Source organism: Sander vitreus, chromosome 8 (assembly GCF_031162955.1).
Source record: "Sander vitreus isolate 19-12246 chromosome 8, sanVit1, whole genome shotgun sequence".
Lineage (NCBI taxonomy): Eukaryota > Metazoa > Chordata > Actinopteri > Perciformes > Percidae > Sander > Sander vitreus.
In genome coordinates, this window is record NC_135862.1 from 24,198,028 (window position 1) to 24,225,729 (window position 27,702).

Here is a 27,702-nt window from a genome sequence, read left to right on the forward strand (position 1 = left end):
TGTGTCCATTTGCACGTTTTGTTTCGTGTGCGCGTAAGAGAAAATGAGAGAGCGAGAGACGTTCCCCACATCCGTTTCCTCTCACAGAGGAACAGTAGGTCAGGGGTTTAGATCTGCTCCGTTGAGTTCATGTGTTGCTCAGGGCCGGAGGGGAGGGGGCAGAAATACAGTGAATGCAGATGGGACATTTCTCATAATCACTGTGGATTGCATGTATCCTTGGTGAAGTGGTAGGAACTCTTTCATGTTAAGACATTTGTAGCCCTTCTGCATTATGTTATACAAAAAAAATATATATATATATTTATGATTATTTTTTGGGGCTTTTCCGTTTTATTAGAAAGTGACAGTGGATAGACAGGAAAGGGGGAGAGAGATGGGGGATGACACGCAACAAAGGGCCGCAGGTCGGACTCGAACCCGGGCCGCTGCAAAGGACTCAGTCTACATGGAGCGCACGCTCTTACTGGGTGAGTTAGGGGTCCTGTTAGATAGTTTTGAATGTGAGGTTTGGTTCATTTTGACACTGCCTGACTGAAGGGAGCTAACATTTAGGAGGCTTTAAGGTCTCTCTGTCTTCTTTTGGTCTCTGTCTTTCCCCTTTTTTATGTCGTATTTGACGTAATTGCAGTTATCTGTTATCTGGGTGTGTATCCTTATGTATACCTGTGTGTGTGTGTGTGTGTGTGTGTGTGTGTGTGTGTGTTATTCCTTTACCTCCCTCTCTGCCCCCCGCCCTGCTATGTTCTCTCCTTTCCTCCTCATTGTTCTGCCTCTCCACCAGGCCAGGGAGTCTGGAGCAGGAGCTTGCAGGAAGTCTTTGTCACTCGTTGCACTGAAGGGAAAGCAAACAGTGAGATACACAAACACAGGAAGTGCTGCCTTCCTCATGCGGGCTCCAGCTGGGCGTTTGTCACTCTGTGCACGGTTTATCGGAAAGCGGCAACGTGTGTCTTTCGGGCTCCTCCATCTCGCTTAGTGCTAACCGCTCTGTGTAGCTGCACTGAATGCCAGAATACTGATAATTAGCCTCTGTGCCATATTTTATATAAGTTAATTTGACAGTGTAGTGAAGTGACCTCTGGGAAATTCATGTGAAGGAATGATGGGGGAAGGAAAAAAAAAAAAAAAAAAGGGCCAGGAAATGTACCAAACATCTCCAAGGCTGTTAAAAGTGATCACCATTTTTAAGGTTTAATACTTTTATTGCAACAGTTTCCTTATCCTCTCTATCCCAGAAGCTTTAATAACGCACATAAATTCTTCATTGTGCTTTTGTCTCTGTTTTGCTCCTAGCAGCCAACCAGGCCATATTATTTCCTCTGTCTTTATATTGCAGTGAGACCTTCACTGAAGCCAGTATATAAGAGTTGTCTATCTGAAGTGCATCAGATAGCAGCTGTGGTTAGAGATCAGTTGTCTCTTCAGACTGGATGCACGTACACACACACACACACACACACACACGCACACACACGCGCACACAAGCCAAGACTTTTTCTTGCATCAGCTCAGAGCTGCTGGGACATGCTCCATGTGCTCGAAGCCCACTTTCTGTGGCGTTCTCCCACAACAATGTGTCTGGAGTGTATGTCACTTCACATTTCCGTAGCACTGATGTACAAACAGTTGAGAAACTGATCTAAAAGGTGTTTTGTGGTGTGTGTTTTCCTGCATCTGTCATTTGGGGATGTGACTGCAGAAAGCTCCATTTTAGGATGTTTTAGTGGCAGTAGCTGTAAAACTGTTGATTTTTGGAAATAAAAAAAAATCCACTGTTTATTTTATTTATTTTTTTATTCCACTATACTTCCACAACTCTGTGAACCTCTGACTGAGATCTGCAATGATTTGGCCACAATTACACAACAAAATAAACCGACCTCTGCAATGTCACTTGTGGGTGCCTGAAATCACCAAATAAGACTTTACAAGCTTTGATATGTGGTTGGATAGCCTCTGTTTGGATGAAGCTAAGGGTGACCCTAATAAAGGACATGAAATGAGGAAACAACCTTGAAAGTTATTGAAATGTCCTTGAACCTAATATCCAGATGTGCTTTGGAACCTTGTGACTCGTTCATCTATCTCTGGGCTGCTAATACCACCTTAACAGTAAGTAAGCCACAGCTCCGGACCTCTCAGTCTTCTTTGTCTGGAAATGCAAGCAGTTATGTGTGTGTTGTAACTCTGTAGCTCGACTGCAGGAAGAACGGATAGTTTGCTGTTAACAGAATTTAGATGAAGTGTCATTTTTATTTATTTTTTACCACAGGAGGGCAGCACCTCTCCAGCTCACATACAACATACATGGCCAGTGGGCAGGGACGTGCCACTGGGAAAAAATGCTTACCTGTCAGCAGTTAGGTAACTTTGTTTGGTCAGTCATATTGATTTTAGCAGATCATATGAGTTACTCTTTTCCATGAGAGGTGTGAGAGAGTGACGTGACAACAGGGAGCAATTCCAAAGACCGAGAGATGTAGCAATCAGAGACAGTCAGCGGTGGCATGAAGTCAGTGAGCATGAAATCAGATGTTGTTGCATAATCGTGGCTTGCAGGCCTTCCCAGTGTGCACCGGGCTCTGTCGGCTCTTTCCAGTCCCGTCTCACATGACCATATCAAACGGATGCCGTATTAAACCAGCCATACAGTCCACCACCAGCCAGAGGCAGACACGGAGATCAATAGTTCTGTTCTTCTCTGGGCTGATGCACAATCTTTTATTTTGGATCTATTTTCTTTATATTTCAAGTGACGTTTAGGGGGTAGTTTGGATATCCAAATCATGATTTATTGGTGGTTGCACTCTGCAATTATTCAATGCTAAAGAAACACTGATAATTTATGTCTCCAAATCTACTTTTAAAACCTATCTACAGTACGTAGACAACTTTAGTCACAAATTAAGGATGCAATAGTTTTGTGTATCAGGTCCTTTACCCACATTATTGTAGGGAAAGGTTTGTGGAATTGACCTTTCTCTGTGTATTTTTGGATTATGGCAATGTTTTTATAGACATGCTCCTATCGCTAACCTTAAACATCTAGGTGCTGTCTATCTCTCCGTGCTTTTAGATGTATTACTGACGACCCATAGGGCACCCCATCCTTGTGTCTTTAATCAGAAGGTGGGCTGGCTCGTCCTCTCTGTCAGGCAAGATCAGCACGTTTATCTTTTATATTAATCCGTCTATTAATCAACAAAGGACTACTTCAAAAATGACCACCTTATTTATCGTCACTCCTGTGCCTAAGATCTTGGAAAGGCACCTTTCAGTTATTTCCTCCCATTTGTCTGGAATAATTTACAGAATAGACTGAACGTCGACACACTGATATCAATAGTAATGAATTTTTGAATAGTAATTCAAAAATTAGTTTGAGGTTCCATTTCATTTTTATTTTATTTTTTACTCTGGTCTCCCTTGTAAATGAGATCTCATTCTCAATGTGACTTCCAGATTTTATAAAGTGTATGTGTATGTATGTGTATGTATGTGTGTGTGTGTATGTGTATATATATATATAATCTCCTCATCCTGAGTTTTTAAGGGTTTCCACCTATGTGAAACCTCTCTGGGATTTTTTATTTATATTTTTAATTTATTCTTTTTCACTGATTGTATACTTTGAGGAAAAAGCCCAAAAGCTTTGAAATGGGTTTCTCTGCAAAGGATCCTGTACGGGTGCTCAACTACTCGCCCTAGTGGTTCTGTCACCAATGCAGGCCTTGCTTCTCCTCGTCTCCCTCCATTCATTACATGCCCTCGATGTCTTTCACATAGCAGCAATACCAGACGCCACTGAGGCATCAGCGCTGCTTCCCTTCTCCTCTTCCTTCCCTTGTCTTTTTCATTTTCTTTTTTTGATCTCCTGTCCTCACCTCCTCCCTTCCATCGCTGGTGCAAAGCCTTTATTCACATGCCAACAATAGCAGACCGTATACCAGTCAACAGGACATCAGTGATGGCCTCCACCTCTGCCTGCTGCCGGTCTCTCATCACTGCTCCTCCGGCCCAGCCCGACTCACTTAGCACAGCAGCCCCAGAGAGAGGATGAGAAAGTGGAGGTGCTAGTCTGTTCTTTACCCATGAGCGATGCATTACTTCTGTTTAACAGTAGGTGGCATCACAGTCCCATCTTCAGCAGTTCCCCGTGTCAGTGCTTCATTAAGCTGTGTCCATCATGACTTCCTGGTTACAGGATGGATGTGCACAGTTCAAACTATGAATGAAAATTCTACATTTTAAAATGTAGAATGTAAACTTCCTCAAGGCTCCTTAAATGCCAAACTGAGAACAATTACAAGGATTATTTTTATTATCGATACGATTATAGTATAAAAAGAAAATGGTTAAAATGTCACTGGCTGTCTGACCAATAGTCCGGAGCCTACAGACTGATATCGACTCGACTCATCGTTTCAGCATCACTTTAGTTTCTTCGCTGCTGGCTACCAGTATACTGTCCTCTTAAGATTCTTGTAGCAGTAAAATAACTATGGAAAATGAAAAAAAAAAGTGGTAGGCTACTTTTTATTTTACAAATTTAGATGGTTTTCCAAAGCTGACACTGAGCTTTACAATCTAAAAATGCCTGAGCGGTGCATGGGTAAGGTTGCATTTCATTTCCTGGAATTTGAATTGAAACCAAAGCAGTCTAGATATAGAAAGATAATACGGATTGGGTGCAGAGGCTAGAAACACCCAGACATAACATTTGCCATTTGGGTGCATCCAGGAGACATTTGAGAAAATGTCAATATTGCTGTCATTTAGCCCGTTATTTCACTTAACTCTCACAAGTTTCTGTAGACTAAGTGACCAGTATCGGACTTTATTATTGCAAGCTCCCTCTGCTTTGTGGTGATAGATGGCCAGACAGCAACAGAAGCCTATAGGGCGACTAAATGGACAGAGACAGACCCACGGAGGTTACTATAAAAGTTGAGTTATTAGTGGTGTCTCCTCACTATAGGCCAGGCTGTATGTGAAAGACAGACACACAGACTGACTGACCGACTCCTGGCGTCGCCTAGCCTGGCTGTATATATAGGCTCTTTCATACTGCACCCCTTGGCATAGTCCCAGCTCACTGTGCGTGTCTGTGTGTGTGTACATATACATATTTTGGATATGTGGGTGAGAGAAACAGTAGTTTCTTGGTACCCAAATGTACATTAAATTGCATAATACACACATGTTAGTGGTTTCATAAGATTAATCTTTTTTGGCGTAACCGCAGGAAGTGTTGGTTGTGTGTGTGGGGGCCCTCAGTCAGTATCACCTCTGTGCTGGGGAACTTGGCGCATGCAGTGCCATGGTCTCTCTATAAGCTCTCCTCTCACACATGCTCTCAAGTTGCTGAAGCCACAGAAGTAAGTGTGTGTGTGTGTGTGTGTGTGTGTGTGTGTGTGTACTGCGTACTGCGGTCCAGCATTTGTGCAATGTATTCCTGGAAAGCCTGTGTAGGGGCCAGGGCTAGCGATGACTTATTTTCTGGAAGCTTCTCTGCACTTGGAACGAGGCAGAGAAAAGAGAGGAGTTCATGAGTACTTCATTTGATCCTCGTTATCGAAACATTGAGAGAAAATTTGCAGCAAAAGAGAAGGCATCGCTTATCGACCGGCATCTTTTAACGCCATTTGTATGCATGGACACACACTTGAAGTTGGGGGGGGGGGGGCATGGAAAAGAGGCTTGAATAGAAATAAGGATTGCGAAAGAAGCAAGAAAGCTTAAATTAGCTTAATGAAGGGGGTCTGCAAAAGGAGCCATAAAATCAAGGGAAGTTAAGGTGCAGGCAATGAATACGTGCAGGAAGGAGGAATGGATTGAGCCTGAATAGGAGGGGGAAAGAAGGGGGTGTTGTTTTGAACTGCATCAATAAAAGCCTAGGCTAATTGTGCCTCTGTGGTCTGCAGTATTCACCCGTTGTTGCTTTCACCGTCCTCCCTTTCTTGACTCCAAGCCTTCTCGTCCCATACCCTCCAGAGTTTCTCTCCTCTTCCTCCCTTCAGTGGCTGCTGTGTAACTCTGCAGTGACTGACTGAGCAGCAGCAGCAGCAGCGATGCAATAGATCAGCAGTTCTGGTGCCAGACTGCTCTTACTGTAATAAACGAGCTTGGAGCCATTGAAACCAAGCCTGAGTGCTTTTGCGGGAGTGGAGGAATCACACACACACACACACACACACACACACACACACACAGTGACACTGCACCACACTCTCATTTTGTAATGCTGTATAACCCTAAAGGCTCTTTGTTTTTTACAGTAATCCCTCCAAACCTATACAGACAAAAGTTAATTAGACATTTAATTTTCTGAAGAGATTGTTTTGTGGACATGCTCCTCAGGATTCTTTGAACTAAGTGTTTGCTCTTAGATGATTTGTCCTTTTATAAATCATCTCCATGACAATGGAACAGAGATGAATTAGTTTTGAAGCTTTCAGCTGAAAATAGCTCCTTTTTGTTATTCATTTAAAAAAAAAAAAAAGAAAGAAATTGTCTTCAAGTCACTTCCAGGTTGCTTCATATAAGTTTTAAAACTGTAATTGTTGGGATGTCCTGACAAGTACTAAAGCATATTACATATAACCATAAACCTCGTGGATTTGAATCCAGTTTGGGACTCTTGTTGCGTGTCGTCCTCCCCTTCCCAATGCTTCCTTAATTGGCTGCAAGAAAAGCACATCTGGTCTTTCCATTTTTTTCAGCCTTTGTGGTCCTGCGCCCTGCTCAACATATCCCCACTCTCCCTTTCTCCCCATCCATCTATCTATTCTCTCCTAAAACTTCTCTGTACCAACTTGTTTTTTTTTGTTTTTTTTTCCATTACCATACAAATCCAAACTTGACAAAACAAGAGCTTTGACTCCCCTGAGCTGTGTCTAGTGTACACACAGTGGCGTAACGATCATCCAGCAGGGGAGGCGAGCTTTCTTCACTGAGGTCATGCATACACGCCTGAGGCAGGAGGCGTCTGGGTGCAGCGCTGAAGATCACACTCTTGTCAGTGTCACATCTGTGTTCTGCTCAAAGTGAGCTATTCTGCCTGTCATTTCATTGGCAATTCTCACTGTTTGTCAGAGAGGATGCTGAAAATGCTGCAATGCACGGATATAACTCACTAGGTAGCCAGTGATTATGGTTCATTGTTTTTGGTCACTCGGTCATTGTCCTCGCTGCAGCACCTGCTGTGAGATCAAGAGTTTGCTGGTGCAGTAGCAGAAGTAGGAGGACCTCCTGTTTTTATCATCATTACCATGCAAAGAACCACCACACAATCATTTTGAACTAGCAAAAGTATAATTTACAGAAAGTTATTGTCTTTCTTTATTAAACCACACCCTCTTATAATCTAATCTGTGCTAATAATGTATCAATTAAAAGACCCAATTCTGCTCCTGGAGTTTAAACATGTTTACCAACTTCCTGTAGAGAGAGAGTGTGTGTGTGTGTGTGTGTGTGTGTGTGTGTGTGTGTGTGTGTGTGCGTGCGTGCGTGTCTTTCTAAGACGTGCACACACACACACACACACACGTCTGTGTGCACACACGTCTTAGAAAGACACACACTTGGAAAGGCTACTTTGGATTTAAATGGCATTAATGGATCCGCAGCCCTATTCTTAGCCTTAAATCTGTCTCACCCTTCAGGCGCTGACAAGAGCTATGTTGGAGTGGTGGAGTCTGGTTTGTGTTCAGCATATGCAGAAATATAAATGTGTGTGTATATCTATAGCTCCTCCGATAGGAAACGCTGTTGAAACATGAGCCTCCTCCGGACCGTAAATGGGGAGGAGGAGGAAGCTGGCTCGCATCATTCATTTCATGAATGTATCGTAAATGTTTTGGGGTTTTTTTTGTATTTAGACGTTGCGTTAGTTCGGTTGTACGTCGCCGAACCGAGCCTGAGGAGTGGATGTAAATGTGGACGTACTGAAAGAAAAGGTTCAACTTTCATCTGATGTTGTACCCGGAGTAAAACGCGGTGGTTTGCGTCAGCGAGGCTGTGGACACAAAGCAGACCCAGGCTTATAACCAGACTCTGTGTTAATGTCGCTAGATTTTGTCCAACTTGCATCGCTCCGGACCGCTCGCACGCCACCGATACGAGCTCTTTCATTGTTTTCATCGAAACGCCTGTAGTCTGAGGAGTCGTTAACCCTGCTCCACGGAAACTACATCGAGGGGGGGACCGGAGGAGGAGGAGAAGAGGGAGGTCTGGGAAGAAACGATAGAAAGAGAACGGTGCTGGAGGAGTGAGAGAGGACTGCAAAGAGCAAACTCCGTATTGTTCCGCGTTTGTTTGTTCTGCAGACGTTCAGAGAAGAGAGAGACACACACACACACACACACCGTGGGGTTTTGTTTTCTTTCGGGGTGCGACAAAAAGCTGAAACACCGTCAATTCTGGATTTCTTTATCCGCTTCCTGTCGTCCAGGATGAGGTTTAAAAGGAACGGGTCCTATACGCTAAATAGGTAAGATGCTGCAGTAATGTGCGCAGTGGTAACTTGATAATGTGTTATCTATATGGAGAGGAGGAGGGAGGGGGACAGCACGTCTTGTTATATGCTTAGCTCATAAATCAGTTCACTTTCTCTGTGATATTTTCATGAACGCTTACAGGAGTGCTCATTGGGACTTAACAGTCTCTTTATTTCACTTCTTGGCATTTCTTTAATATCCTAAGATAACTCTCCAATAATGCTAGAGAAAGCAGACTTTTTAGTGAAACATTATGCAGACACATAAGCTGCAATGGCACCATTGAGGGCTACTTCTTTTGTGATAAGGTCTTTTGATGCTACATCTGATGAAAAATCACATGCACTTTTTGATCTATATTAAGGTCTTTTGAGGCTTCATCTGATGAAGAAAATCACATGAACTTGCAGTTATTTATAACAGCAAATACAGAATCTTGGCCCTTTTTTTCAGTTTTAATGACAGGCTGCAAGCAAAATGCCCTTAAAAGACTTGATCATGGCTAATCAGACATTGATAATCTAATGTCAATTCTTCTCAAGGGTTCCCTGATTTCAGTGTGGCGCCCACGTGTAGTTCAGTCTGTGAGGCTGGATCGAGACAAACCTGTCTGTCTCGCTTGAAGGGGGGGTGGGCTCTCTCTCTTTTGTTTCCTCTCTTCCTTTATGGAAAAGAGCTAAATGATCTCTCCCTACCTCTTTATCTTTCTCCCTCCTTCCCTCCACAGAAATACCCCTCTCTTGCCATCCCATCACCTAGCAACTTTATATGTGTTGGAGTGTAGCAGTGTGAATGATGTGCACGATGTGTGTCTGCCTCTTTCCCTATAACCCACTTCCCCTTGACGTGATTGCAACGGCCTCTATTCATATCATTGCGTTTCTAAACCCGGTCACGAGTCGGGTCTTTCCCCTGCCCAGTGTTTTTGGTCTCTCTCATTCTCTCTCCCCTCATTGTGTTATCTCTCCAAGTCACAAGTTTATAAGAAAAATCCTTTCTTTGTCTGTCTGCCATCCGCCAACCAAGTCACACAGCTTGCTTGAATTGAGCGGATGTCTTGCTTTTATTATTTTTGTCTGGAGGTTATGATAAGACCCAAAAGTTTGAGGAAGTACACACACAAGGTGACCCACAAGAACTTGCTCATATTGTTGAAAGTGACAGTTGATTTAATGGCAGTTTCACTTTGTACACGTTTCCTCTGGCACTCCTTTTCCCTTTTTGCCTTCTTACAAGGCATATGGCCTTCCGCAGTTTGACACACACACACACACACACACACACACACACACACACACACACGCGCAAAACCCATATCCTGACTTTTAGGTACTGAAACACAAAGGGAACTAATGAGTGCCAAACACCCACTTCATCATACAGCCGAAAATGCGAGAACAATGTTATCTCTGTATATACCCTTCCTCCCCTTTCTGTTTTCACTTAGGAAGTGTGTGCAAGAACGGTGTGTGTTACTATCCCCCCTTTGTGATCATTGTGTGAGCGATGGTGTCACGTGTGTTTCGAGTTTGTGTGTGTGTGTGCAGGAGAAAGGGATGAGGTAATTAAACAGTGAAAGAGGAGGACTGTTAGCTGCAGCTCCTGGTGACAGGCCTCCAGGGAGGAGGAGGGCGAGGAGGTGTTGAAGGATGGATGACGTCATGGGATGTAAAAGTGCTTTGCCTGGCCGCTGCGGTCCGTCTTTGTCATCTTTTTTATCTAAAAAAGAAAAGGAGCAGAGGGAGGAGTGCAGCGTTGTCCTGTGGTGTCGTCTGAAGTTGTGTGCAGCAGGGTTAGGTTAAAATAACCACTCGCTTTGGCTTCTGTTAAATCCATCTCACTGTTAAGGAGCTCTTTGATTAGTCGGTGACAGAATAAGAGCAGAACTGTCCCCCTGTGGTTGTTGCTACATAGTGACGTCTTCTGAAGGTGGCCGTCTTCTCTGCCTTTGTTGTCTGTCAGTCTTTTTTGTCGGCAGGGTACAGTGATTGGTTTCCTCTGAACAGAGTGGCGTTGGCCTGTTTGACATTGAGCGTCGGTGTTTAGCGGCCTGTGTCGGTGTCTGACTGCAGCCTTCAATCTCAGCGTCGCGCACACCTGACCGCTGCAGTCCTTTCCGTTTTGTGTGCGTTTCCGTCTGTGTTTTGATGTGTAAAATGAAGCAAGTGAACAGCAAAGGGGAAAAGAAAGTGATTGCTCTTATTGGATGAGGCAGGGAGGAGAGGGGAGAGATGTAATGAGGCCCATGATTCACCCTGTGTCCTTCACCTTATTTGCCAACACACCACCAGAACTCTGCAGTTATTGGCTCGCTTCCTGGGGGCTTGTCTCCGCGCTAGCCCCTCCCATCCCGTACCTTTGCATCATTTGTGTGAATGAAGAGTCACGGTTATTGTATACGTGCACTTCCTGTGCTACATGTCTGTTCACATGTGCAGTCGCTCCTTAGTGTTGACTCAAGAGTTGACAATTAGCCATCTACTGTTAGTAGTAACTTAGTTACATGTCACTTCATATGCAAAAGCATGAAGGGGCTGTCAACATACTGCACTAATTATCTTTTTAGAGAGGTCTGACAGGATTTGACTCCGACTCAGATTTAGCAAACGGAGCGTGTTTTTGGTCTGTGTGAGCGATGGGTGCAGATAGGATGTTTAGCCCTTGATAAGGATGTATACAGATGGCTGAGATTGCTCTCTCTCTCTCTCTCTCTCTCTCTCTCTCTCTCTCTCTCTCTCTCTCTCTCTCTCCTGCAGTCCACCCTGTGCTGCCCAGCAGTCAGCAGTTTGTTTATGGGACTCTGTTTGCCAAGCTAATCTTCCCGCCTTTCAAGTGGGAGCCAGCAAACGAATGAGAGAGAGAGAGGGAGGGAGAGTTTGCGAGAGTGTGAAAGTGAGGCAGGCAGTTGCAGTAGTTAGAAAGGAGAGAGAAAGAGACGCATGCTCAGAGAATTATGTCTGGTTTTGTGAATGATATTTTGTTTTGAAAGTGTGTTTCTGCATGCTTGCTTGGCTGACTCCCTGATCGGCCTTGGTTCCGAACGTCCGTCCGTCCCTCCCTCCTGCGTGACCTGTGTTAAAGCCAGAGGCTGTTCCAGTAGCTGTACTGTTACACAAGGTGCTATGCCGGACCTACTGCGCCTGTAGCCGAGTTTGTCAGAGAGGAGCGGAGACTGGGACGTGAAAGGGAGGAAGGGTGCTGTGGGTCGGAGCCTCGTCACCCCAGCCCTGCTTCACCACTGACTGGATGGGGGTTCTGGTGTGCTGCGACTGCTTCTTCTATCGGTAGTTAACAAAGTCACTGTTACTCTTTTTCCGTCTTGACCTTTCCATCCCCTTCACTGTTGTTGTTAATTGTTGTTGTTTACGGCATACTTGGCTTTTCAGCATTCTTCTCCTTACATTGTCCGACTGCCATTAACGCCGCTCCCCCACCCCCTTCCTCTCCTCCCCATTCACTCTCTCTGTTATGCTGCTGCGGTTTTGTAGGAGACATTTGAGGACAGTGCTGCTGTAGCAGGCTGAGATTCTGCTGTAGTCAGACACAAGGGGTATCTTCACTTGTGGGAGGGAGGGAGGGAGGGATGGAGTTGAGGACAGAGGGACAGTGATGGCACACAGCCATCCTCCTATAGCTCCTATAGCTAGATGGAAGAGAAGGTGGGTTAGATGTTGCTGGTTACAGGGTTTGTTAGGAGGGTAGGTTAAGACTAGTTGGAGTAAAATGGCATGCAGCCACAAGTCAGCTATCCAGTTAGGCTTGCCCAACATTTCCTCTCATCCTCCTGTGTGCCTCTCTGGCTGTGCAGCACTGTTTGTTTGGACTCAATGTTCCCTTACAAGGGGGCAGGGAGGTGCTCTTTCCTTTTTTTTCTGTTTTTGTTGTTTGCAGAGCATTGACTTAATAGACTTTGCTCATTTTTTCCGGTCATTACCACCTGAATTTACCTTCTATTTGGTTCCCTACCTGGAACAACCATCATGTGTTGGCGAGCCTGTGCCGTGCTCGTATAGCTGGTTGTTGTGCTCGGGAGTAAGGCTAGATGATTTTGGTTCGGCTCTCTGGCAGTCGGAGCAGAAAGGATCTGGTTCCCCTCTCTTGTGGTTGTGGGGTTAGCCAGCCTGAGCCTGCCTTAACTGCTGTATAAAATCTAAATTTAACTTTGTAGTTCTCTGAGGAGCGTTTTGATGGTGAGGGTTAAATTGTAGCTTTAACACAGACACACACAGCACAGCTGGATTAGATTAGGCCTCGCTGTGATTCAGAACTTTGTTTACACGTCACTGCTACTCTTAGTATGAATAACAGCCTGCCGTTTATGTGTGTCATGTATCCGTGAGGCTGCACATGTGTTATATACTGTTGGCGTCAGTGAAACACACACAGAAGCCTTGTGAAGCCATGGGCTTGTGCCAGAAGTACTTATGTGCCTTTCCACTCCCGTCATGATCAAGGCTAGGGTGGGACCTGGACAGCACACTGATGTCTCATGGGCTCATTAAGCCAAAACGGGGCCGTCACGTCTATTTTTAGCATTTCCTCTCCCTTCGCGTCTCCGTCAGCCAATCGGGCGGCTTGGCAGTGCTGGTATATGGCTTGATTGATGTTTTTGGAGGCACACCCATCCAAACAGGTCATGTTGACCTCAGCCCAGGCCAGCCCTCCGTCCCCTGGGCTCCGGTGTTTCAGCTTTCAACAGTAGCATTGTCTTGAGTAGAAATTGCCTGGCAGCACTCCGTCAAACAGCTTCAACTCTAATGTTGATCATCCTGTTTAAAAAGGAGCGATTGAACAGTCTGTCATGGCCTTAATTACTCAGCCTTTGTGTTTGTTTGTTTTTTATGTTACAGTCAGGAGCAAAGCCTTGATCTTTCATACTAGGTGAATTTAGGCAGGATACACTTGGCTTGTTAGAGTCAACAAATGTACCTTAAATGTGCATAAATATAATAGAATGATATCTTGGTTCATTTAATTTTGATTTATGTATACTATCAAACCGATGACGAAGATTATTAGAAGCATTTTTTTCATCACGTGCATGTAAACACACCATATGAAATTATTTAGCATCTATTTAAAGGAAATGTTTGACATTTTTGGAAATATGCTATTTTCATCACTGCCACTCTGTCTGTCTAAAGCTGAAATCAGCCCCCAGTTAGCTTAGCTTAGCATAAAGACTGTAAGCAGGAGAACAGCTAACAAATAAGTGACACATTATATCTTATTTATTTCACACGTACAAAAAGACGAAGGTATAAAAACAACAGAGCGGTTTTACTGGATTAGACTCTTTGGCAACGGAAATGACAATATTATTGTCTAACGTGTTCTGTTTTGATCTCATGCGCTCCATGTGTTTGCTGTGTGTTGACAGATTAACCAGTTGATCCAATATCAGGTCTGGATATATATATATAATTACATTACAGCTGTGGCCTTTAGGCTCTCAGCACTAATGTGTAACCAAAAAAGCAGGAAAAAAAGTCTTGACTTTTCTGATTAGTTTTGCATTGATAAAGTGCATCTGAAACAAAGTAGCCAAGCTTTGTAGCTTGTGCTTATAGCTCTGGTCTGGGCTGTAGGCCTTGTGACCCCCCCCCCCCCACCCCTCCCTGTCATCTCTACCTATGTACATTGTCACATGCGAACACATTCTCTCTCACACACAAACTCGCTGGATCAATTCTTTCCAGGGCCTCCTCCAACACAACAGTCCTGAGGCAACTACCACAGTTGGAGTTGAATCCTGGGTCAAGCTCTCATTCGGCTTTAGTCAATTTTCTGCCTTTTTCTGTTTTCCCCCCTGACTATAATGTTAAATGTTTAAGCTGTGGCCATCATTTCTCCATACATAATTGTAGCATGAAACAGAAAATCCAATTTTCCTCTCCGTTATGAGGTTTAATGTTTCTGTACCCATATGATGTATTGCTGTTGACGTGTTCCTGGAAAGCGGGCACATTCAGACCAGCAGGCTCCATCACATGACAAAAGCGTGTGTGTGTGTGTGTGTGTGTGTGTGTGTGTGTGTGTGTGTGTGCGTGCGTGTGCGTTCTCAGTGGACCAGTTGGTAGATTTTATAACGTGTGGTGTGGAACAATCGTTCTCAGAGTATCATCATACTGTGTACGTGTTGTATTAGCAGCGCAGGCTGTACTGTTTTCCTTGTATCTCTCATTAGGCTATCTTTGGCAGGCTTGGCTGCTTCCACAGAGCTGAGGCGTGCAGTTCAACAAGGACACCATTCTCCACCAACAAAACCCCACACTCGTTCCTCTCAGCCCAGCAGACTCCCTCCTTCCGTAGCTGCCCGTCACTCAGATGGGGCTGAATTGAATCAAGCTGAAATGCTCCAGTCTTAGGCTACTCTTTGAGGAAAGTCTGGGTACTTTAGCTGGCTAAATCATTATCTATTAAAAGCTTTGCCTGGAGGAATTGGATGGCACTATTTCCTGTGGCTGTTGCACTGTATAATCAAGCTGCGTCATTCTGACAAAATCTTTTAAACTAAACCGCAACACCCTTTCATTTTGAAATGAAGGTTCGATGGTCTGTTGAAAATCAATTTCTAGAAAAGAACTATATCAAATTTGATGTGAGTGGTATATTTATCATACACTACTCCACCCAAACTACATTTACGCAAATGGGGCAAATTCAGTCCAAAATCAACTACGAGGATTGGGTGGAGCTTGCTGTGCTGGTATCATAGACACTCCCTATTACTCATTGTTAAGCTAATGGCTGCACTTAGATGAGCACAGGTCAGTAAGGTTTAGATTTGTACATAACCTGTCTGGTTTGGATCCTTGTCTTTGAATTTTCTCTCCTAGTTCCCCTAGATTTCTGAAGATTTCTGCTAGAATGACTTTTTTTTTTTCTTCCACTAATCACAATGGAGATAGTGATAGAACAGATAAACCCTGCCCAAGGTATATCATTTAGTTGACTTGATCCTGTCAGGACATGTTACATAAGACTCTTATGGAGGGACACGGGCTGGTCTGCGCACATAGGCTGTCTGTCAGTCTTGACTTGACTGACTGTCCTTCTCTACTTTCACCTGCCCTCCAGTCACTGCGGAGGGCAGACCTCACACACGGGGCCAGTTGCATAACACAGACAGTGTTTTCAGGAGCAGTCTATTCCTGCTGGCTCAGGAGATGGAGAAAGAGATGGCCTTGCACTAACCTCACCTCCGCATTTAGATCCACACAGTCAGCAGGCACGCACACGCACTCACGCACACGCTTAAATACAGAAAGCCCTGGACGTCTTTGCAGCTCCCTTGTTACTGAAACAACTTAATTCACATAAACACATTTCAAAAAAAGGGAACTATAGCACACCTGGGAACACACCACATGTTTAGAACATCTAATCGGTGCTGATCAGACAAATATTAGGTGCAGCGTAGCAGAGGAAAAGTTGTCTGTGTGAGGCAGCAGGTGCCCTGTAGGCATGGAAAAACTCACAGCTGCTTGGTGGCCCAATTGGCAAGTGGAAAATGGCTTCATTGTGTTTGGCTCAGTTTGTAGGTTGGTCAGGTGGCAGGAAAAGGTTTAGACAGAATTCAGTATCAAAAAAACAGCCTGGAGGGTTTGAATGTGCTGTAAATGTGGCAGGGAAATTGGTTGTAGCAGTTGTTGCAGCAGCCCATGGCTTCTCTGTGCTTCTTCTGGGAACAAGAGGCCCATTTTAAAGAGAGACAGGAAGTGGCTTGGCGCCTCACTTCCTGTTTATCGAGTTTGTCCCAGGCAAGCGTGAGAGGGAGGGGTGGTCTGGTGCAGCCTAATTGAATGGAGAAGGTGGTGGTCAGTAGGTAAGCCTTACTTATTCGCTCTCCGTCTCAAGCTAAAACTTACACTTAACACACACACACACCCCCACGTGCGCACGCACACACACACACACACACACACACACACACACACACACACACACTCTTGCCTGCATAGCTGTATAATTGCCTCTGTGCTGCAGTGCCTTTGGCAACTGTGTCCCCTCATTTGTTTCAATTATCTACTATCTGACATGGCTCTCTGACAAGGATAGACTGGAGAGGAAGACAAGAAAAAGCAGACAAGGAAAGTTTTAAGTTGCCTCCCGAAATGCAACTTCACATGAACAGATTGTCATATTTCACACCTTAAAAGCATAGCTGGATCCCACCTACGTCATGTTCAGATTCGTGACGCACACATTGAACTCGCTCCTTGCGAGACTTAATGAGATTTAATCCGAGCGTAGCTGTGGTGAAGAGGCTGCTCCAGAGCGAGCAGGGAAGCTGCAGCGTGCTGACTCCAGCATGTTCTTAGGTGACGTTCCAAACAATTATTACGTTCACGTACAGAACTCGAGGGCTGCCGGCCAAACAAGGACTTGTCTTAAATACCCTTTTGTACCACTGGAGCTCTTCTGATTTCTGCCAATGTGTTATGGGCTTTAGTTGCAGTATTGGTTTTTAAGTCTTTTATGTTTGGGCTGGGCAATATATCAATATTATATCGACATTGATGTATGAAGCTAGATATCGTCTTAAATATTGGAGATATATATGTATATTTTTATTTAAAAAAAAAAAAAAAAAGTGTTGTCTTCTCCTGGTTTTAAAAGCTACATGACAGTAAAGTGATGTCATTGAACTACCAGACTGTTTTAGCTGTTCTATTATTTGCCTGTACCCACTTAGTCATTATATCCACATTATTGATGATTATTTATCTAAACTCTCATTGTGTAAATATTTTGTGAAAGCACCAATAGTCAACCCAACAATATCGCCATCGATGTATTTGGTTAAACAATATCGTGATATTTGATTTTCTACATATCGCCCAGCTCTATTTTGTGTTGCAAAAAGATGTGCAACAATGCACTTGAAACCCTCCCATCCCCCTCTACGGGAGATGATGTCACTGCATAAGTTCATCTTTCCAAGAAAGGAGCCAGTTATTTCTCTAAGCCAATCCGAGGCTTGTTTACACCTGAATCCCCTGGCCAGGAGACAGACACACGCACATGCACACACATGCTCAACTTCATAGTGTTGAGAGCTGCAGATTTCATCTGCTCATAAAAATGTTATTGTTCCCGCTACAGCTCATCCTTTACCATAGGGTGTGGTAAATCTGTGGAGGGCGGAGGAAACTGTGCACGTCAGCGCTCGTCATTGAACTGACGTCGTGCCGCAGCAGCGGTAGAGGGGCACATACATCCCTGCTCTCGCTGCTCCAAGGACATCTATTGATTTGACCTCTCTTGTGTCTCCTTTCTGTCCGTCTCTCTTTTATTTTCCCATTCTGACACCGGCAGCAGTTGCCTGCCTACACCCACTTCCTTCCCTCTCTCATTGATGCACCATCTGTAGACGACAGGCATGCTTTTTCTTTGGTTGTGTTGTTGAGGATGTAAAAAAAGAGTCAGTCCTCCGTGCCAGTTTCTGACATAGGAGAGGGCTTCGCTGTGGTTTCACTGTCCTCTCAGCAATTCCCTCAAGGCTCACAACATGCGTGGCTTTCTTTGTCCAGGAATTTCCATAACATTTGCTGCCTCTTCTCCTTTGTCTCCAAGCTTCCTCCCTTCCCCTTCCTTCCTCTCCTCTCCTCTGTTGTGGCCGCGACACAGACACACATGACGGCATTACCGCGTCCTACCTAGCGACACCGCTCTGCCCTCTGCCAAACATACACAACTGTGTGCCTTGCTCCTGATTAGCCCCCAGAGACAAGAGATTTACTGACATCCCCCTTTCTAACATGATCTGATGTCATAGCTAATTACCGGGAAAAAAAACAAGTCATCACAACTTGTTCTGTCTTTAAAAGTTCATCGGTGGCCGGGTTGGATCAGTGGGTAGAGCGGGGGCACATATACTTGGAGGTTTATGTCTCGATGCAGAGTTCCAGGGTTCGAATCCGACCTGTGATGATTTCCTGCATGTCTTCTCTCTCTCTCTCTCTCTCTCTCTCTCTCTCTCTCTCTCTCTCTCTCTCTCTCTCCCCTTTCTCTCTCTCCCCTTTCTCACCTAGCTGCCCTATCGGATAAAGGCGGAAAAGCCCAAAAGAAAATATAAAAGAGTTCATCGCAGTCCGTGTGACACAAGGCAAATTCCTTGTAAGTGTTAATCACTTTTCTGATTCTGGTGTTTTGTCAGTGCTCTGTGAGATGGGACTTGCTGTGGGCTAACCGTCCCTACCTCTTGTTGTTGAGCTGCTGTTGTTTTGTGGCAGAGTAATTGTTATGATGGGTGGATAATATCCTGGGAGGCTCTGGTGGTTAAATCATGCTCGCCTGCCTTCTCCAAGTATCTTCCTTGGAGAGATCAGACTTCCCCTCTGGGCAGGAGAGGTGTTGCTTTATGCCACACCCCCCACATTAATGTAGGTACTCTGTGCACCTCTAAGCTGATTTAGTAGTTAAGATGCATACAGACTCACCAGAACTTCCAACAGGGAGCGCTGACTCGCTCATATTTTCCACCAACTTTGGTTTTTGGTTAGTTAATCTGTTGATCTCCTTCTGTCACATGCTTTTCTTCACCTCTTTGCCCAAACTTGGGTGTGACAGCTTCCTACGCCTTCGTCCACTCACTGTTAATCAAACTCACACAATGGACCAGAGTTTCCTCTGGTATCAGATCAGAGCAAGATCTCGTCTAGTCATCGGGGGGGTTTATTTTCTTAATTTTCTAAGATGTTATTCTTTGTTTTTGCTTGATGTACTTGCGCTCCTGAGTCATCGCTATTTGAAGAGAACAGAATGCACCATGGACTGCTGTTTTTAAATTGGGTATAAGATAATATGTGTGAGTGTATTTGATTATGGTTTTTAATCAAGCACCTTGTGAACTGTGGTACTCGGATGGAATGTGTAAGCAGTACTAATTAATTTTTTTAATTGGTGTGGGTGGTCAGGGAGGCACTGGCTGTACTCTGTAAAAATGCCCTTGTTCTCTCTGTTTGACCGTGCGGTTGTTCTGATAAGCAGAGCAGCAGATGTGAGTTGGCTGTTTTTTGAAAGCCAACCGGACTCTCTCAGAGAGCCTCTGCTTTCTGCTGTGACGACTCTAGCTCTTCTCCCCCTTGATAACGGGCTGCTGTACAAAATGCATTCGAGCTGATGGACACATAATATTCGCACACTCACATCTTCAGGGAACAATGTTAATGAGACGGTGCACGGAGCGTTCTCTCAGTAGACCCTCAGATTCACTGATAGGAGAGATTTAAAGGAAATCTGACAATGGAGGTTTCATCCTTCAGGAAACAGTGGTACAAATGTATTAACTTGTTTGCTTTTCTGTATGCAAGTGTATTGACAGCAGTCTAATATAACATTCTGACAACAAATCCTCCCTTCATGAAGGTTATGAGGTTTAGTTTTTGTGGAAACTGTTTCAGAGAGGTGCTTATTGAACTGTGTGGTCATTTTGGAGTGTGTAGTTTGTGGTACTGTTGAGCTGTATTGCGTATACAGAGAGGTGTTTCTGTTATTTAGACTGCCCTCATTTTTGTTTAAATTGTAACTGTGTCAACTTTTCCTAAAAAATAATACTTACTCTGCATGAAAATGAATATTTATTATTTTTCGTGTATGACTGGAACTTAATTTAACTATTGAAATACCCAAACACTGATTTAAAGCTACAGTTGGTAACTTTATAAAAACTTGCTCAAACTGTCTCTATATATCCGTACTCTAGAATTGGATCATCTGGGGGGGAAAAATCACATTCCTCTGCTAGGGGGAGGCAGAGGAACACCTTTTTTTTTCTTTTTTTTCCACAGACAATCTGCCTCAAGTCCTACTGAACCTTTAAAATAAATCTCAAATAGATATAAAATTGCAGTGACAAATGTACAAAAGTTATGCTAGCTTTACAAAAGATACCTTTTTTCAGAAATGCTATAAAAAAAGTTACATTTTTGTAAAATATAATTATAATAATAAGATGTACAGTATATAGATCTGTACAACTTTATGGTTTGTTAGTAGCTCCATCTCAGCAAGTTTAGACCAGTAAGTTAGTACCATGTCCTCAGGGTCGAAGAGCAAACAGGGCATTGGCTGGGGAAAAATAACAACCCAAACACCATCATAGCTGTGTGCTCACAAGCCTGACAGAGTTGTACTGTCTGCCAATGCAGGAAATGGAGACTTACCCCTCGGAAAGGGGTCCCCTCAACCTCTCCTTTCATCCCTCATCTCGGCTTGTTATTGTTTGCATCTCACGGGCCGAGAGAATGCAGAATCCCTGCTGCACCAGTTATGTAATATACCTAGAAACGGATTGCTGTGTTAAGAAGCGAGCTAATGCGATTTGACTTGTGCTCTTTAGGGCAGCGTGTTGATCTTATCAGCTGTTTTTCAAATCATTATCTTTTCTGCTGACATGATGACTTCACGATTTTACATTTTTCGCATAGTTGCCTCATGTCATTGGTCACGCTCCGTCTGAGTCGGTGAGTGATATGTAAAAAATGTCGACGCAGAGATGAACTGCGTCTGCTTCGACATCAATCAGTCACTCATTCCCCCACTGTGGTGCAGTTTGGTTCGTCAGGCTGTCGTCGCGCCACTCTAAACTTCCATGTTAAAGGAACATTTTGTACATTTTAAGTCTGTGTGTTGGTATGGGGCTTTTCTGGGAAGCGCTTTAGGTCACATCCACATTCCCCTCGGTGGGAAATGTGTGACTAAATGCCCTCACTTAGGAGTTAATGAGCTGTATCAGGGTGGACATGCACAGCCTTGAAGCAAAAAAAAACAGAAAGCCACCCAAACTGTGTGCATCAACCCCACACCCTCTTTATCGCGCCATCATTTGTTTTTAAGACACAGCAACAGTCCGTACAGTGCTGTCTTTGTGTGCTCTGGTTCTGTCCCATCTCCTCAAGAGCCCCTTGTAGACTTTGCAGCTTAACTATTTTGTAGAAGTAGATGATTTGGATTTTGCGCTTCACCTTCTGGCCTGGTGGAGCTCTTGTGTGAGTGTGTTGCGTACTCTCTCGACTATGATCCCCTCTCTGCTGCTTTGACTAAGGGGTTCCTACCTGCAGACAGTCTTGGAAATCCACACTGGCATTGCTCTTTGGTTTTGTTGTTTTTATTTTTTGATTCTTAGGACCATGAAAGAAAGAGCTCTGTATGCTCTAAAGCCTCATGGCCTACCCAACTATTCTCCAACACACACACACACACACACACACACACACACACACACACACACACACACACACACACAGAGTTCCTCTTGTGCTCCTGAGCAAACAGCAGCATGTGTTTGACCACAGCTCCCTTTGCACCTCTTCTTTACGTCACAAACGCCCGTCTTCTTGTCCCCAAACCTCACCCCTCCCTGCTCAGTGGTTTCACCGTATAATTGCTGTACTGTTGCTTTATGTATATTTTAATGTTTCACACTTTGCATTCTCTTATGTTCTTTGTATTACTTAGCCACGCCAGCAGTGGAAAGTAACTCAATAGGTTTTACAGTCTTCAAAAGATGTTGGCGTCTATAACGTCAGCATAGTGCTGGTTCGGTTTCAAGTGTCACAAGACGCGCGTGCGCACACACACACACACACACACACACACACACACACACACACACACACACACACACACACACAGCATCCACACCCTTATTATAACCTGGAATCGAAAAGTGGAATGGAAAACTCTGTCTAGCTGTGAGGTTGTGTAAGTTACAGACAATTTCTGCAGTGAGAGGCCTTTTCAAGGGTGGACTGTTCATGGTGATGTAGCCTACTCTCAACTTTCTTCTTACTCAAATGCAACAACAAAAAAAGAGTTTTCTCTCCAGAGTCAGGTTGCTGCTCTTAAGGTTTCAAAATGTATTTGACTTAATTTACCGGATTTGAAAACTGTGCACACCTACATTTTGTGCCACCAGGTGGCAGTGTTGCTCTCGTGTGTGTGTGTGTGTGTGTGTGTGTGTGTGTGTGTGTGTGTGTGTGTGTGTGTGTGTGTGTGTGTGTGTGTGTGAGTGAGAGAGAGAGAGAGACAAGGAATGTTGCTCTCTCACAGGCCCAGCACTAACAGCCAAACCACCCTGCTCACTGTTGTGTTACATTGGAGCTGTAATCTGTTAGTAGTGTTTTGGTTTGGTTCAGAAATGTTCTGGATTTTATCTGCATTTGTAAGATCAGCATGTTAAGTGTGTGTGTGTGTCCTAACCTCAGTGCCAAGGTTATCATATTCTTCCCAGAAAAAGCCACATTCTTTTCCCTTTTTTGAGGATTATTGGAGTTCTGTGAAGATGTGTAGCCTTTAGTAACATTTTGTGTTTCCTCCAGCAATGCTTGAGGCATAACACATGCTCACTAACTCCGTCTGCTGATGAAGATAATTTGATTTGATCAAGAACAGCTACTAAATGAACCATGTGTTGCGATTGTTCTCTCTAATCCTGTTTCCAAAGTCAATAATGCACCCTGAACCTCAACTGTAAGGACAGTTCATAAGCAGAACTCACATTGTCTTGAATCCTCTTACTATGTGGCAGTGATGGGTTCCCTCGCTCCTCTGTTATAAGGTATAAGTCATTATATAAGTGCACAGTACACCCACTCCTCCACACTGTCTTTGTGCCCCAGTCCGCTTTGTTCTGTGATTAATCTTGTGACCCTCGACAGCAGGATAGAAAGCATCATTACCATTCCCCTTTTACCTGCAGGCCTGGGTGACAAAGTCACATTCTGGCCGTGCTATATGAACACCTGTGATGCAGCATCACATCACAGGTTAGCCACCTCACATGTCTTTCTTCCACCTTGGCCATTATATCTTAGCTGACCTTGCACCTGAGAATCACGGCTCACAGGTACGCGTGCTTGGGGGAATTACTAGAATTGTTGGGGCTTTGTAAACTATAGAGTGTGGTCTAGACCTACTCTATCTGTAAAGTGTCTCGAGATAACTCCTGTTATGATTTGATACTATAAATAAAATTGAATTGAATTGACAGACCGGTGTTTGGCTACCCAGGTGGCAATTGTGGGATGGATCGAGACTCTCCCCTGCTAAGGAATGTAGGGAGGAGTGCAGCGAGCGGCCAGGGCATGCCATGACAACCTCCCACACTAAGCCAAACCCTTTCACTCCTCTCATCCTAACTTCTATCTTTCACTATCATTTTTCCGTTCAGTTTTTCAATTCCCCGCTCCTCTGTTGCCCTCTCTTCACCTTAACTAATCTTAACTGCTCCCTCTTTTCTCATGCTCTTCATATTCCATTCTGGCCCATTCCCACTGCTATGATAGCGATTAATCTAAGCAGTATCCATGGAGATGGTGAGTTATGAACGTCTGGACATGAGTCTGGTATTTCTCATCTCCTGTCTTCCATCTTGCTAAAGCCCTCTCTTCCTTCAGTCATAAACCAGTCAGAACACGGCCTCCTGTCTTTTAAACCTACTTGGCTACTTTCTCTTCCTTTTTTGAAATCACATCAGTGCCAGAAAATATGCAGAAATGGAAAATCCTAACTAATCTGACTTCTAATTGGATTATGAGAGCAATTAGGCAGTCAAGTTTTTTTCCTTTGTGCCATTGCTGATGTTAAATGGAGCGTGAAGTTGAACCCTAATGTTTGCTCATGAAGTGCACACACCTACCTCCCGAACAAGAAAAGCAAAAGTCAAACCAAACATCTTAGATCTCCTGCTCGTGACCTCCTTTAGTTCACTCTTCATGTTGCTCTTCCTCCTCAGCTCTTCTCTACTCTCCTTTGTTTAGCCAGGCTGTGTATGCAGAGAGCGATGGCATGTCTTTGCATGCAGCCCTTCCCCTACAGGAATGTAGAGCAAAGGAGAGAGGAAGCCAGGGAAAAACACATGCAAAGAGAGAAATACGACTTAAAGACATTAAAGGTGGAAAGGAAAGAGCATGGGTCAAAAAGAAACTGATGAGCAAGAACTAGTGATACCCCGATCCACCTTTTTAAAAGGCTTGATGTGACAGTAGTGATAATAGCATTGGGTCTTTATGCACACTGTGTTTGACACGAGCACCCTGCAGAGAGGAGGCGTCAGCACCTTAAGTCTTGTTAAAAAAGGTGAAAGTGAAAAGGTTCATAAAGTACAGAGGTAGACTCTTGCTAGCCAAGTTTGATGCTGCATATTTTGGATGAGGCTTTGTCTGCACATGCACCGACATACACTTTACAGACACTTGATACTGTACAGGCCACACATACTATTTCATGCAGCGCACACAGTCCGTTTGTAATGGAGGGTAGGTGAAGTTGGTTCTGGGACCTAGTTTAGTTTGGCTGATTTTCCTTTTCTAAAATCAGTTCTTTCATGTTTTAGAAGGAGAAGGTGGCAGGCAGATTTGTTTTGTTTTTTTTTAGCTGTGGCAGCATACACTACTCTCTTCTGTCTGATTGAGGAGGTTAGTATTGCTGGTTAGTAGGGGTGTACGATTCAGAAAATCTTACGATTCCGATTTTTAGGCTCACAATTCAATATCGATTTTCAATTCAAAAACGTTTCTCCATTTAAAAAAAAAAATGATTCACAGTATGTAAATGTAGTTACTTTTCATATATATATATATCTATATATATATATATATATATATATATATATATATATATATATATATATATATATATATATATATATATATATATATATATATATATATATATATAGATATATATATATATAGATATATATAGATATATATATATAGATATATATATAGATGTCTATCTATCCATCCCTTAGTACATTCATGTGGATTTTTCATTTAGTTTATTCAGTATCTTTTATTGTCCATATTATCCATGTGGAGTTGTTTATTTGTTACTTTAACATTCTGTTATGATGTATGTGTATGTTGTGTGTGATGTCTGTAAGCTACTGGGACCTTGAATTTTGCCTTGGGGATCAATAAAGTATCTATCTAGCTATGATGTGATTGCAGTAGACATACAATTTAAAACATTTTTTTTAAATATGAATCGATTTTTGGAATTCTAAGAATCTATTTTGAATCAGGAGAGCTTGAATCGTAATACGAATCGATTTCTTTGCACACCCCTACTGGTTAGGTCACTGGGTTCAGTGTGTGGAGTGTCTCCTGGCCCTGTTGCCCTTTTATCCGGGCCTATAGAAAAGTCCCAGGCACTAAAGACCTTCAGTCTGGACTGTTTTCACTGGCTAAGACCTTACCTAAACATGCTACACCACTCCCACACACCCAGAACGCAACGCCAACTGAAGGTCTTACAGAGTAACTTGGAACTGCTCTGATTTTTATTTATTCATTTTGGTTCTAACACGGTTGGCCGCCTGATCCATTTGTCATTTTGATCCCGGCTACGATTGGCTGGAGATTTGCTTTGGTCTGAGGACTGAGCTGTTGCCAGGCCCCAAGGCGCATCTGCTGCGGTTGTGACTCATCTGCTGCTGGCCTGGATTCAGTGTTTTCTTTGTCTCAAATAGGTGGAATGGCCGCTGACTTTCAGACCCAACCTGTTGGGCCAGCCATCTCTCTCTCTCTCTCTCAGCAGTGAAGAAAACGCTGCAGGCCAACACACTTTTGGACAGCTTTGAATGTTTTTTTGCTGGCTTTGTTGTAGTTGTAACAGTCCAGTGTCTCTTTCCTATATCAGTAGATGGCAAAACGTTGCCGCAGTTTTGTTCTTGAGTTTTTAACATACCAGTATGACATATTTCTTTCAACATAGTGCTGCATTATTTACATTTTTCTCCACCACTGTCTTTATTTTCCTTGTGTTATCTGGTCTGAGTAGTTATTACTGTAGCTATCGTGCGTATTGTTATTTCGTCACTCGACACATCCGTCAGTCACAAGGCCGGTGACATCACAGTGTTTCCGTAAACTGCCTTTAGTTCTTCTCCTCCCCGCTTTTTAACGAGTGATGTGTTTTCTAATTAAATCCTCCAGGGTGGTTGTCTTTTGATGAGGGTAGCACACTTGGAGCAGCTTGTTATTACTGATAATAGTCAGGCTACAAGGGGTTGAGTCTCTAGGCAGACATGGTGTTCTATGTTCATCTAATCTGAAAAATGTTGTTTTTATGTACATAACTTCTTTATCGTTAAAAAAGATCTTTAATTTCTAATGTAACCATCAACGTTTTTAAGTATCCCACAAAGAAATTAGTACGTTATCAGAAGTAGGCTGTTTTTAACTCCTATCCGTGCCACTAGTGCACCCTGTAAAAGGCTGGAGTTTACGTTGTGCCAGTAAACATCTGGTTTGGTGAAAGCAGGTAGCAGATGAGTGATGCCATGTCTTGGCTGCATAGCAGAAGGTAACGTGACTGTGACGTTAGCAGAAAAGACAGACTAAACCTCTGTTCTCCAGCCGATGGTATGTGGCCAGTGGTTTCCATCCACGTCAGACGTTGTGTAAGAAGGTCTGACTACATATTACCTGTTTAACTGCAGAATAGCTCACTTTAAGTTTAAAAAAAAAAACAAAAAAAAACACCTGCTCTTTGAACTTTCATGCCTGAAGTCGGCATTGAATGTAGAGGCCCAGGCCAAGCCCCAGTGATCTTGAATGGATGTCTTCTATTTTCAGTGACCACACAGATCCAATAGTTAGAAACAAATGAATGGAAAGTTCTTTGAACACGGGATTTCCATTACAGCAACACACTGCTTTCTCTTGGGTGGTCACAAGTAGCACATGCGTACTTCATGTATCCCCTATAACAACTGTTTTATACCGGTTTACAAGATTACAAAGCTGACCAGACATTTAATGACCATTTGCAGAACCGTTTCCAATGCTGCATATACATTTTAGTTGCTATAAAAAAAAAGAAGAAAAAAGCATTGATTTTGTTATACTCCGCTCTAACTATATGACACAACAACCCCAGTCCCCGCCACAAACCGTTCTCACACCTGGGGCCCGTTTCAGGAAGGAGGTTTAACAAACTCTGAGTCTAACCCTGAACTCTGAGTTGATTTACCCTGAGATGGGAAACTCTGACTTTTCGGTTCCAGAACAGCTGATTTGAGTTGGTTCAATCAACTCAGAGTAGGTTGACTCAGAGTTAAGCGCATGCACCACCACTATAAAAAGGCAGCATGAATGGAGCCATGATACTACGATTCACCATGGTAACAACCACAAACAAATCGGTCGGCATACTTTACCCCTCTGGAACTGGAACTACTCATGCG

At 43.6% G+C, this 27,702-nt stretch overlaps 1 protein-coding gene and 1 long non-coding RNA gene across 4 annotated transcripts in view; both read left to right on the top strand.

Annotated features, from left to right (window-relative positions):
- The window catches only part of LOC144522468 (uncharacterized), a 2,642-nt gene extending 421 nt beyond the window's left edge, over window positions 1–2,221 (top strand). Inside the window, exons 1-3 of the long non-coding RNA XR_013502407.1 lie at window positions 1–230; window positions 341–470; window positions 785–2,221. The exon at window positions 1–230 is cut by the window's left edge and continues 421 nt beyond it. This is a non-coding gene — a long non-coding RNA (uncharacterized LOC144522468). The remainder of the gene's footprint in view (window positions 231–340; window positions 471–784) is intronic.
- mob2a (MOB kinase activator 2a) overlaps window positions 1–27,702 on the top strand; it is a 69,347-nt gene that overhangs the window by 20,905 nt on the left and 20,740 nt on the right. Inside the window, exon 1 of one of the 3 annotated variants that reach the window (XM_078257566.1) lies at window positions 8,358–8,494. The exons of 1 other annotated variant lie outside the window; for it this stretch is intronic. In XM_078257566.1, coding sequence (XP_078113692.1) covers window positions 8,457–8,494 — 38 coding nt within the window. In that variant the 5' untranslated portion in view covers window positions 8,358–8,456. Of the gene's footprint in view, window positions 1–8,357; window positions 8,495–11,338; window positions 11,786–27,702 lie in introns of those variants that run through there. One more of the 3 variants, XM_078257564.1, reaches the window with a different exon arrangement.